Here is a 13571-nt window from a genome sequence, read left to right as displayed (position 1 = left end):
ACAAATTCTATCCCACTTCTGCACCCCACTTATCCAACAGAAATTTTTCTAACTATTCTAGTTCATACTTGTTATTATGTCTCTAAACTTTATGATCTAATTTAGTTCCTGAATGCATGAACCATAGTTGCTTAATAGTTTAGCTTTTAAGTAACATGATAATGTCATATTTGCTTTTTAAAACAATTTGTGTTTTCCTCCCCAAACTATGTGATAGCTGACACAGCCTAATGACTAAAACAGTTTAGACCAGGTTTAAATGAGAACCACATCCTTCACTCAATCTCAGGCAGTATTCTCTGAACCTCAGTTTGTTCAACTGAAAAATGGGGATACATACAATCTTCACATGGATGTGGTTTCTGAAGTGCTTAGAACAGTGCCTGGCACAGAGCAAGTAGTACGTAACTGCTTGTTTAATGAACAGATGACAGACATCATTTTTTCTCTGTACTACGGAGTCTGTGGTAAGCAAAATCAGAAAGAATGGTACTTCCAAAGTCCTGATGATTTACAGACTGAGTTTCTAAGAATTTAAAGAACTAACAATCTTACTTATCCTTGATTTCAATATGGGAGGTGGGTTAGGACAGCATATATGGGCTGGATTTGGACACACGTTGATTCAAATGCCTGCTCTGTCACTTATAAGCAGGTCACCTTGAGGGAGTTACGTAATATATCTCCATATCCTAATTTCTCCATCTGTAGAAGACCTAGTTAAGTACTAGTAGACTATGTAGGAAGAATAAATGAGATGGTGAATGCAAATAATTCAAATCATCTGGCGTAGAGTAAATGCATAATAACTACAATGTATTGTTTTTATATTTCTTATTATATGTTCTGAACAAGACAAGGGAATTTTAAAATGCTCTATTTTTCATGATCTGTATGTGCCCCCCCCTTTTTTTTTGGCTGGTAAAGATTATTTCTTCAGGGTTGTAACATTCTCTGAAAACACTCCTTGTTCCATCTCTGCCTGTGAACAGTAAAGATTACAAATGGGCAGTTTCCAGGAGACGTCTTGAAAACACATCACAGCCAAGTGATATTTGGCAATATTTGTTGCCTAACAGCTAAAAATTTCTTACAAATTGAAAATTAGACACATTTGCCTTTGACATTAATTATATAGATGATGTGTATCTTTTTTCTTGAGTATAGTTGACATACAATGTTACATTAGTTTCAGGTGTACAACTTAATGATTTGACAAGTTTATGCTATGTCCACCACAAGTATAGCTACTATCTGTCCCATTTCAGCACTATTATGATAGCATTAACTGTATTTCCTATGCTATGCCTTTTATTTTTAAAGACTTATTTTAGAGATTGAGAGACAGAGAGACAGAGAGACAGAAAGAGCACATAAGTAGGAGGGGCAGGAGGAGAGGGAAAGAGAATCCCCAAGCAGACCCTGTGCCCAGGACAGAGCCCAACACAGGACTCAATCTCAGAACCCTGAGATCACAACCTGAGCTGAAACCAAGAAAGATCCTTAACTGACTCCATCACCAGGTGCCCCCCCACCCTCTGTGCCTTTTAGTCCTATGACTATTCACTCCCTAACGGGAAGCCTGCACTTCCCACTCCCTTCTACCATTTCGCTCACCTCTCCCATCGCATCCCCTTCCCTCCAGCAATGACCAGTTCTCTTTATTTATAGGTCTGATTATGCTATTTATTCACTTTTTTTGTGAAGGACCTAGCGGGTATTATTCTAAGAGAAGTCATACTGAGAAAGACAACCATGTGAGACAGAGATCATGTGTCTTCTTAATAATTTGAAGGAAGCAGAATTTCAGATATGTTGTACTCACTGGATGACATTCAAAGTGTATTTTAGTAAAATTTAGTTCTACAACTGAGTAGAAACAAAACTGGTAATAGCTGCTGGAAAGTAATCTATTTCTTAGGAAAAGCCAACTATGTCCCCTGGCTCATCCCCAGTCTATTTTCCTTTATGCTACTTGTACTGAAGAAGCAATGCTTAATAGAACTAGTAGCCTGCTGACATTCATCTACAATTAGTGTCTCCATAAATAATAAAATTATAATTGCTATTGAAGGATTGACTAGAAAAGTACCAGAAATTCCATGCTATTTTACTGACAACGCAGCAAATTATGGAAAGTAGAAACTACTTTTCTATTTTGTTTTTACTGTTACCTGAATTATAATAAACTTTTAGAAATAAAATTTATAGTAAATGATATAGTTCTTTTATATTAAATAATGTGTTTTTAGTATAATCTTAATAAACACATAGGTGACACTTTAGACTTTACAAAGTGTTGATATATTTTATCTCACGTGGTTCTTATGCAACTTTTTTTTTAAGGTTTTTTTTTTTTTTTTTTTTTTTAAGTAATCTCTACACCCAGTGTGGAGCTCGAACTTATAACCCTGATTCACTGATTGAGCCAGCGAGGCGTCCCTCATACAACTTTCTGTAGTAGGAAAGACAGGTAATATGATCTCATTTTGTAAATGAGAAAACTGTGACTCACAAAAGCTTTGTGACAAGGTTAGAAAGCAAATGTCCTGTATAATTACAATTCAGATCTCTTAACATGTAACATATAATTCTGTTTTCTATACTGAGACACTTCTAAGTAATGGTCATTATTATCATGATCACCACCCTCCATCATTACCACAATAATAATAAATGTGTGGGCACCTTTCTTGGCCTCATGCACCATTTTACATTGTTAAACACACTTTTCCTAAAACTTACTCCTTTGATGATGCCATGACATTGCTCTGTCCTTGTTTTCTGGCAACTTTTCTGATTGTTCCTTCATACATAGGGCCTCTCTCGATACATCTGTGCTGGTAAATTTTATGCTCACAGTTCTCTCATGTTTTTCCTTCAACGCTACCACTGCAGGATGTTCTATTCTCTAAAGACTAAAACCATGCTCCATATAATGTGTTCGGTAGCAATGGGTACTTAGATCCCTTCCAGACATATAACCACAGACACCTGACAACTAAAACCCAAGACATCCAGAACTAAATTCAGTGACCCCACCTTTCTATCATCCCAACCAGCAACCTGTTCTAGTCTCCCTATCCTAATCTATCACAAAGCATTCAAAACAAGAAACCTAGGACCATAAACCAGTTTCTCAATAATAACACAGTGCTAATTTCCTCTGGAAAGCATTCCCTAACTACCCAGGTAAGAGCTGAGTTTGCCCCGCTGGGGAACTGTCAGTACCTGTCCACTAACAAGTGTTTTATTCATTTATATTTTTAAATATTTACTAACTGTATACTTTTAGTGAGTAAAAGAATAAGACATAGTCTTGTTACAGAGGACAACCCATATAAGAATTACTAAACAAGAAATGATATTCCAATATCCAGTGTTGGAAGAGAGGTCAACAATCAACTAACTGAACCACTTTTCTGTGCTTGAAAACTCTTCATAAACTTCTTGGCCTATAGCAGTCATGGTCCGCATGGTGTGTTCGTAGCCTTATAATTTAAATAGATTTCATACGTTTAGATTTTCTGTTCCTTGTGAGGGAAAGATAATGCTTAACAATCCTTTAAATTTTCCACAGTAGATGCCTGGTAGATTCCTAATAGAAACTCAGCAGTTGGTTTTCTCACTACAGAATTATAATATTAAAAATAGTCAGAACATTCATTCTTCATAGTGAGTATCAAAGACTTATCGATTTCCAAAAGGATACTTCTTTTTGACATGGACAAGGCTTACCTTCAACGTTTATACACATTTGGATTCAAAAAGATTTGATGGGGAGTGGACAGTAAATTATTTCAGCTAGACTATGATTTATGGACTCACATTATTTTCTTTTATTTTCCTAAGTCAGTTGATAGTGGATGGTTCAGCTTTCCAGGTCTGTATTTGCCAGAAGCAGTTGCATTTTGAACTATCCTATTCTAATGCAAATTTAATTCCAAAGCATCTGTCATATGCAGCAATCTAAATTTAGAAACCCAAAGGGATACACATTTGAGTTACATCTTATATCTTTTTAAAAGTGTTTCTTCCCCATTGAGATCATTAAAACTTGATTCCAATGTATTACATTCTATTGGGGTAATTTTAAAGATCTTTAATGCTTAAAATAAGACTTTAGCAACATAAAATTATTTATTCTGGAGCCTTACAGAAGGTATTCATTTATGGTTTACTCATGATAGAGATACTGAAGCTTAACTCAATATAAGACATAATGATAACAAAAGACAGTCTAATGAGATTAGCTATGACAAAATCTAAATGGCAATTTAAATGAAGTTTTATTCTCCCTATCGTAATGTCTCAGTCATAATCCATGGGGTAGAAAAGAAATTTGAGGACTATTATCTTTCATTTCAAGTTAGTTAACTCCTCATTACAATAATGGCAATGGCATAAGATGCTTCTAAGAAATAAAATGCTGTTTTTGAAGAACACAGAATTGATTTCTAACTAGAGGCAGCACAAAATTTATTTATGCTCATATACTTTTATAAAAGTAAAGTATGCTACCTCATTACCTTAAATCAATGAGCAGAAATTAAGTGTTAGATGATTCTAAAATCCACTCCTACTTCTGATGTCGACATTTTAAATTGTTCAGATAAAGTAAAAAACTAAGGAAATGAAAACTTCTAAACTACCCTAAGCCCTTAAACTTATTTGATAAAATTCCTGATTTAGCAAATAGGCGCCAAAATGTAACATCAAACAAAAATATATGCTTGTAATTTGTTACATAAATCAGAAAAACTAACATACACTTAATAAAATCCAAGTCGTGTATATGTATAAACACACACACATATATTTGTATGTGTAGATATGGGAATAGAGATAGGGACAGGTGGGCAGATGGTAAGACCTGTGGCAACTAGACATCAAGTATGGAAAGAGTGCAAAGGATGTGGTAGGGCTACTTTATATCTTAACAAAATGTTAAAACATTAGCTATTTGTTACTAAGAAAAAAATGTGGTCCCAACCAAGTACCCTTGTTTCAAATTCTGCTAATTTCCACTTGATCCCCAGATTAGAAAAAGAAAATCTTAAGAAAAAGAAATCCGTCACACTACTCCTTTTCTGCTGTGCAGAACAATGTATTTCTGAGATGATTCCAGTTTTTCTGCTAACAAATTGACAGAGAAATCACATTTGATTTACTTTCATTACTTTCCTTTTAGATCTCAATTTTAAGGAGCAGTGGGTGTAATAAACAGAGCAATAATTCTGGAGTAGGTGGTCATTGTGATTGATTTAGGAGACATTTGCCAAGACAGAGATAAAGTAGACTGAATATCTAACCAACCTAAAATTTATCACAAAATATACCCCATAAGAAGTATTTATAAACTCCGGGTTACTGCAAGATACAATGATAGGAAAAAAATCATGACTTAAGAAATTGATTTAAAAAATGAACAACAGGCCAGAGTTGCTTTAAAATGGCAATCCTAAATTCACACAGATGCAGAACAAACCATAATGAAAGAGATTATTTTGTTTTGACAATCTGAATATAAATCAAGCTCTAATTAAAAACATTTATAAAAATTTTATTGGGTAGAAGACAAAAAAAAGTTTTTGAAATATTTACTGTATAGGTACTCCTATTTTTGACCAAAAATACATAACTACTAATATAAAGTGGTCCAGTAGATCTATTTGCTGATGTGTTCCTCTAAAACCTGACTCTTCTTTTTCATGCAAAGAGAAATAATTTCCTGGTAGAATGAACTACAGATATTATAATAACAAGTTGGATACTCGTTTGGCAAACGGGTAGGGATAGTGCAGGGGATAGGCATGCATTTTATGGCTCTCCCTCCATTAGAGGAATGAACAAGATGTGAGAGTAACACAAAAGTTTGCTGCCATTTTACCCTAGAGAATGTTTTATCCAAATCCCTCAACCTATCGTTTGAGCCTGCTTTCCACTGCTTGGGTTCTCCAGTTTTCTTGCAGATGTTTTGTCTACGCCTTACAGAATCCTGATGCTTTCACACCAGAGAGACACACTCATAACCCCATAAACAGGACACACAGGAACATGTGAGGCACCATTATAACACCGAATCTCTGACCCAGTTGTAAAAGGAGCCAATGCAGTTTGCTCTACTCTACCATTTTTTGGGTCCTTAAACAACTTAAAGATTCTACTTAGATGTGAATGCTCTCAACCAGCTCATTGTATACAATGTATAAGGTATTATGCCTAGGTATGGGTTCAACTATTTTGCATCATGGTAAATTTTAGGAGGAACACTAAAAAAAGGAAAAGGAGAATTCATACCAGGAAAACAAAAATGTACCTGAAAAGATGACTTAGTAAAAGAAAAGAAACCATGAGAACCTATTATATATACTTCATAATGTTGACAGGACTTGGTTCATAAGCTCAATACTTTTTCTTCATCTCAGTGTCAACATGAAAGAATAAGAGAATTTAAGAGCTAGGAGAGATTTCATAGATTATCTAAATGGTAGATTCTCAACATGGGCACCCACTGGCATTTTGAGCGAAATAATTCTTTGTGAAGAGCTCTCCTGTGTTTTGTAGGATGATTAGCAGCATCTCCAGTCACTATTCACTAAATACCAGAAACACCACTCCATCTAGTTGGGAGTCAGAAATGTCTGCAGACATTTCCAAATGTCCCTTGGAGAACAAAAGTGCACCAACCTGAGAACCACTGCTCTACAACATCATGTCCCATTTGTATGACTAGAGAAAATTTCTGTTGCAATCCTTAAGAGGTATAGGCATGTTGTCAAACACATATGCAGACATAATAAAGGAATTTAAAACAAGATAATGGTTCCTAAAAGGCTAAATTTCTTCAGCAAGAACAATAATGCTTGTTCTGTTTATTTAGATGCCTAGAAGACCAGAGTGACACAGAAGTTGTTATATTGCTCACCTTTTGAAAAAATGCTTTCAGGTAATTATAAGATAAAGGATAGATATATAAAATATAAGGGACACGTGATGGACTGAATGTTTGTGTCCCCCCAAATCCATATGTTGAAACCCTACCTCCTGGTATGATGATAGCAAGAAGTGGGACCTTTAGGAAGGTAATTAGGGTTAGATGAGGCCAGTGGGTGGAGCCCTCATGTAGGACTAGTGTCCTAGTAAGAGTCACAAGAGAGCTTGCTTCCTTTCTTTGCTCTCCACCCTGTAAGGATACAAGAAGAAAGGAAGTCTGCAACCTGAAGAAGGCTCTCACCAGAACTTGACCGTGCTGGCATCTTCATCACAGAATTCCAATCTCCAGACCATGAGAAATAAATTTCTTTTGTTTATAAGCCAGCCAGACTATAGTAGTTATAGCCACCAGAACAGATTAGGACATTATCATGAAATCAGAAATTTATCAGATTGGCTATGGTACAATTAAGAGCTTATTGCTCTATGGCTATTAGCTGGAGAGCGTGAAATCCTTCTAAGCAGGTTTACAGCATTTAAGAGCTGTACATACAGATAAAATTAGAAGACAGACCAATCTGTTCTCAAATCCAATATTTAGTAACTGTATGATCTGGGGCAAATTACTTCAGTTCTCTGCACTTCTCTTTCCCCATTTGGAAATTTCAAATGACAATATAATCACTGGGAAGTTTAAAAAAGACTTTAATTGAGCTTTGCTAGGTATAGACCTCAGTTAATGCTATGTGATTAATAAATAGTAACAGTTATTATTAATATAAGTTGTAAAAGTTGTAAGTTTTATCTTATAAAACTTAAATCCTTTGCTTTCAGAGTTGGTTTATATAGAGTCCTGGCTGAAAATCTTTTTTCCAATTTGTCAGTTAGTGACAACAGAAGAATCAGTTTTGAGATAAACGGTCTCTGAAGCCTTGTGAGGCTGGCATGTTTTCCTTGTGCTAGCTAACTTCTTTAACATTACATGTGTACACCTTTTCTCCCATCTGGGTGGCAAGTATCCTTATTGGAAGTATGCCATGTTGTACTTAATTTTTTCTAATATCACCCCAAAATAAGTGGGAATAATAACAAGCACTCAGTGTCAGAGCGTGTATAACTTGCACCTCTTAATGCCCAGAGAATTCAGGAAGAAGAATCATTATCTACCTAAAAATTAGAAAAGTACATTAAGTATTACAAAAAGTTCCTTTTAAAAATAAACCATTCATTCCAAAAACCTCAACTTGGGACTGTCAAATTAGCCACTATTAGCTAAGTGCTATTCTCCAAAATCTGAATCTGACACTTGGTACTCCTGTCTATATATTTTTCTTCTTATTCTACAATACTGTATCAAGTAGGTTCTGTATTTAGCTTCCCATTTTTTTACATTATCAAATAATACTTATGCCATAATAATGAGCCTTTTGTCACTTGAATTTTCAATTGTGGTTGCAACATGAAATAACAACACCTACCATTATAGTGTTTAATTGTGTCAATGGTTAAGAATCTCTTCACCACAAGATATGCAGAGCCAGGTTCAGCTAATGAACTCCACCGAAGAACCTGTTCCAACACATTTTCTGTATAGTGAAGGGGGCGTTCTGCAAAAAAATAAAACCAAATCAAACTGAAAAAAAATTATCACAGTTTTTATAAATTTAAAAAACCCTTTAAAAAAGATCTGTGTGCAATAAAAAATATAACCATATCTTATGTTATACCATAATAATTCTTAGACTACCTAAAAGAGACCCTAACACTTAGAACACATTAAGAATATGATGAAATTTAGCTTATAAATGAATGTGTTCATGGACATTTGTTATTCAGCTATTAAAAAAAAACTTCAGAGGTGCTATCCTTTAGATAAAAATCTCAGAAATAATGCTATCCTTTTGTAAAAGAAACCAGTTCCTTATTCTATCTTCTTTTTAATTCATGTAACATTGTGGTTTGCTTATGGAAAGCTATTTGCATAGGCAAGTACTTAATTGCAAAAGGACTAGCAAAGTTAATTTTGTTCAGTAGTAATAACCTTTGTTTATCCCAACATGATTATCATGTTATAATTTTTTATCAATACCAGTGAACAATTTATAGCTGATAATATCATAGTCAATTAATAGAAATTATAAAATGTGCCTTCAACAGAGAATGGATCAAAACAGTCATAAAATACTTCCAAGTCATTTATGTCTATTAGTGAAAATATCAATCAGAAATGTTATGTGGTTATTAAATGTTATATAATATCATACATTAACTGTTGATATAATAGTCCAAAAGCAAGAAGTTAATGACATCTTACAGACTTCTTCTTAATAAGTACTCATCTGTATGTTTTATTTTAGGTGATCATATTTTTAAATGTATTACAAATTTTTAGCATAGAGTTAAAAAAAATCTGGTTTTTACAATTACAATCAAAGCTTCATAGTTTTTTCCTTATCAAAATATGACAGTTAATAAAATATTACAACAGAAACATGCTCAGAAAGAAGGAAATTCAAACCTTTTCACAGCACCCTGAAAATGGCATAATTGAAATAGCAAGAACATCAGCTTTAACATAAAGATGCTGATGTTGGTCTCTCAAGATCATAGCCATATATAAGTCAGTTCAACTCTTTCGTCTCTTCCTAAATACAAAGAGTACCGCATTCTGGTTTTTCATTTTCAGTTGAAGTAAGAATGTTATTGACAAACAGGAAAGAGCATGTCAAGAGCATCACACTCATTTGCTAACCACGATATTTTCATTGGTGGTAAAATCAAAAGTAAAATGACCAAATATATCACATCCTCAATACGGGTCTTCCCTGCTATGACCACAGCATTCCAGAATATCAATAATCTCAAGTCCACAGAAGAAGAAAACAATTTTTTTTTCTGCTTCCAGTGTAAAGAATCAGATTTCTGCTAACTGTTCAGTATAATGGAATGCAGTTCTGCATTCTGTGCTTATTGGAGCAAGCCTACTCACTATGACAATGGCAATTACAAGAAAAAAAAAACACACACAAACAACAACAACAAAAAAAAACTCGAGCAACTAGGCCATACATCTTAAAGACAAATCTATTTACAAATACACTTCTTCCACACAGCAGACAGCTACATACATAACAGACATTCAATAAATAAATACTCAAGGAGTGAAGTATCTTGTCAATTTCTACAGATAATATTTGCAAATGAATCAGCAAAGTTTTTTTTTTTTTTAAAGATTTTGTTTATTTGTTCATGAGAGACAGAGACACAGGTGGAGGGAGAAGCAGGCTCCATGGACGGAACCCAATGTGGGACTTGATCCCGGGTCTCCAGGATCACACCCTGAGCCAAAGGCAGGCACTTAACGCTGAGCCACCCAGGCATCCCTAGACAAAATTCTTTGTAAACCAGACAAAATCTTCTGTGCTTTTTATCAATTCCATTTTTCTTGAAGTAATTTTCTAAAACATTTGACAAAAATCATAATTTCCCATAAGTTGCCAAAGTTATAAATTCAATTGTTGACTACTCCATAAATAGTTGTCGTCTATTAATGGAGGTTATACTTAGAATTAACAATTTTTTTGAAAGATTTTATTCATTCATTCATGAGAATACAGAGAGAAGAGAGAGAGAGAGAGAGGCAGAGACACAGGCAGAGGGAGAAGCAGGCTCCACGCAGGGAGCCCGACATGGGACTCGATCCCAGGTCTCCAGGATCAGGCCCTGGGCGGAAGGTGGTGCTAAAGCGCTGAGCCACCCAGGCTGTCCTAACTGTATTTTTTTTTTTTTAATGAAAATAACTAGTAATAGCATGAGTACTCTTCACATTTGACATTATCTAATTCTTGGTTCTACTACTGCAATCTTCGGGACACCACTGACACCATTAACAGTTGCCATTTCTGGAATAACAATGTATGAGACATTATACATATATCTGATACTTTGCATCCATTGTCACTTTTAATCTTCACAGCATTCTTCATTAGGTATCATTCATATTACATGCATAAAACCCAAGAATCAGAGTCGACATCCCTAAAGTCAAACCCTACCTTGTTCAAGGGAAGAACAAAGATTTGAACCTCAAATCTATCTGACTTCCAAGCCCAATGTTTTTAAACGCCACACTTAAGTTTTATTTGGGGTAACTAAGTAAATCCCCAAAATGATTTTCTGACATGAAATTCGGGGAAAAAAAAAAGCACCAACTTGCTAAGATTTTTTTGAGGGCCAAAACAGGTAATAAAAGTGAAAAAACAGTGTCAGTTCGTACTTCTCCCTTAATTTGCTTATCTTTGGTGAGAAGATGGTAGAAAGAATACCAAGAAAGTTTCAACATCCTGCACTTAAGGAAATGGACAAGTCCACAATTGGTTTGGTAGGGAGAATTGTATTCCTAACTGGAACACAGTATCTGGATTGAAATAAAATCTCCCTCTTCTTTATTACAAGAAGATTTGTATGAAAAAGAGGGTCACTACAAGTAGATACTACAGTGATAGTTCTAAAGTGTTCTTAGCTATAGTGAAGTCACAGTATAACTGGGACTGTAGATATAGAAGTAAATATAGATTTGCAAAAAAAATTTGTCAAGTATGTTTTTCTCATCAGTATCATAGTATGAAATACTTCAGAAGAATGAAAATCCTGACGGATCCAAGTTTCTTCATTTAAAGCAAGAGCTGAAACATGAGATGAAAAGATAGGCATTATTAGACTATCAAATGCCACATTTATAAAATGGCATTAAAATCCACCTTAAGAGATAATAAGGCAGGAAAAATTGAGACATCAAACATTGCTGGAATATAAATTCCTACAAATAAACAAGTTTTTATTTATAGTTCCATTTGCAACCATCTGTCATGATAGATTATATGGTATGCACGTCATCTGGCATTAGGGCATTACTAGAAATAAATAACTCAGTTGCATACTGTGTCTAGTACAAAAATTGCTGAAAATTCACTGCAGTTATTTGAGAAGAAAAGGTAAAGAAGGTGGTTATTTAGCTAGGTAAATCACATTATCAATATCTTAAAATCAGGTTCACAGAATAAACCTGGCCTCCCTTGTTAAAGAGAGAGCTATCCATTTTCCACTCCAAATAATAGCCATTGTCCTTAAATTTCTGGCAATAATGGCACAGGACTTCCTGAAACGATGATTCCCTCAATAGTTAAATTCTTAGTGCCAAACTAAGAGCTATGCAATTTTTTCTCTGTCCCGTCCACACAATCAGAGAGTCCTATCTACAATCAGAGGGTGAAAGTACTTTCTGTGTCATCAGGAGAGGGGCTAGAAAGAATCTTGATTAAAAATGTACACATCGGGATCCCTGGGTGGCACAGCGGTTTAGCGCCTGCCTTTGGCCCAGGATGTGATCCTGGAGACCCGGGATCAATTCCCACGTCGGGCTCCCGGTGCATGGAGCCTGCTTCTCCCTCTGCCTATGTCTCTGCCTCTCTCTCTCTCTCTCTCTCTCTCTCTCTCTGTGACTATCATAAATAAATAAAAATTTAAAAGAATGTACACATCTTCCATATCACAGTAACTATGAGGAAGAAACAAGAAAACGCTGTTATGATATTGCTTCAGAAAAAGTAACTGCTTCACAAACTTGAACCTCTCAGTGAAGAAGCCTACTTAAATGAGTGCCTCCACACACACACACACACACACCCGCAGTGGTTATTAGTTTATTTTCTTTTCCAGCATATGAATGCCCTGAGGATATAGGACTAATCTGCAAAAGACAGTTTTGGTTTTAAGATGAAGTATTAAAATAAAAGCATACTTGAGAAGGTTAGCTCTGGATAAAGGTGATACCCTCTTCTTGGATGGGTTTCAGCATGTCTTAATGACTGGCAAGCAGTAGGTTAAGGATGCTTGGTATCTTTCAAAGAATCAGACAAAAAATGACTTTTTTTCTATCTAGTACAAATTTCAAAGGTCTTACCAGATATTCACTTAGGGGGAAAACTAATTCATAAATTATCTAAGCCTAGAATCTATCTAACTCAGCTTTATATATAAATTCTCAAAATATAGGTTTTACTAAGACACATTTTTCCATCAATCTGACTACCATATTAGCAAAATAAGATCACTCTTTGTCTGTTGGAACCTAATCCCCAATGTGATGGTATTAGTAGACAGGGCCTTTTGGAGGTCATGAGGACAGAACCCTCATGAATGGGATTTTGTAAAATAAGAGAGACCCCAAAGAGCTCCCTCCACCATGTGAGCGAGCAAAGACAGCCCTCTATGAAGCTGGAAGCAGGCCATCACCAGACACTGAATCTGCTGTCACCTTGATTTTGTGAAATTTCCTAACCTTCAGAACTATACTGTGAAAAATAATTTCTACTATTTATAAGCCCCCATCTACAGATTGGTTATAGTGGTCGGAATGGACTAAGACACCATTTCACCAATGACAATAATGATGTTAATGATACATGAGTCACAAATCAACATGTGTCTGCATTAATAGTTGTCACATCTATGGTAATTTCATTTATAGGTTTACAAATCTATTTTAATTATCCTGAACCACATAGGAGTATCTGAGCATTTATATAATACATATTTTCCTCTTATTTTTATATAATTAGGGAAGCATATTAATT

The 13571-nt window shown here is 35.0% G+C and overlaps 1 protein-coding gene across 11 annotated transcripts in view; it reads right to left on the bottom strand.

Moving 5' to 3' along the window:
- The window catches only part of ARAP2 (ArfGAP with RhoGAP domain, ankyrin repeat and PH domain 2), a 188018-nt gene that overhangs the window by 33125 nt on the left and 141322 nt on the right, over positions 1-13571 (bottom strand). For all 11 annotated transcript variants that reach the window (XM_025997529.2, XM_072737910.1, XM_072737914.1 and 8 more), the window contains one exon: positions 8415-8543. In XM_025997529.2, the coding sequence (XP_025853314.2) occupies positions 8415-8543 (129 nt within the window). The remainder of the gene's footprint in view (positions 1-8414; positions 8544-13571) is intronic.

The sequence above is a fragment of the Vulpes vulpes genome, chromosome 14 (genome assembly GCF_048418805.1).
Source record: "Vulpes vulpes isolate BD-2025 chromosome 14, VulVul3, whole genome shotgun sequence".
NCBI lineage: Eukaryota > Metazoa > Chordata > Mammalia > Carnivora > Canidae > Vulpes > Vulpes vulpes.
The sequence above is the reverse complement of the archived record's forward strand: the minus strand, read 5'-3'. Positions and strand labels throughout refer to the sequence as shown.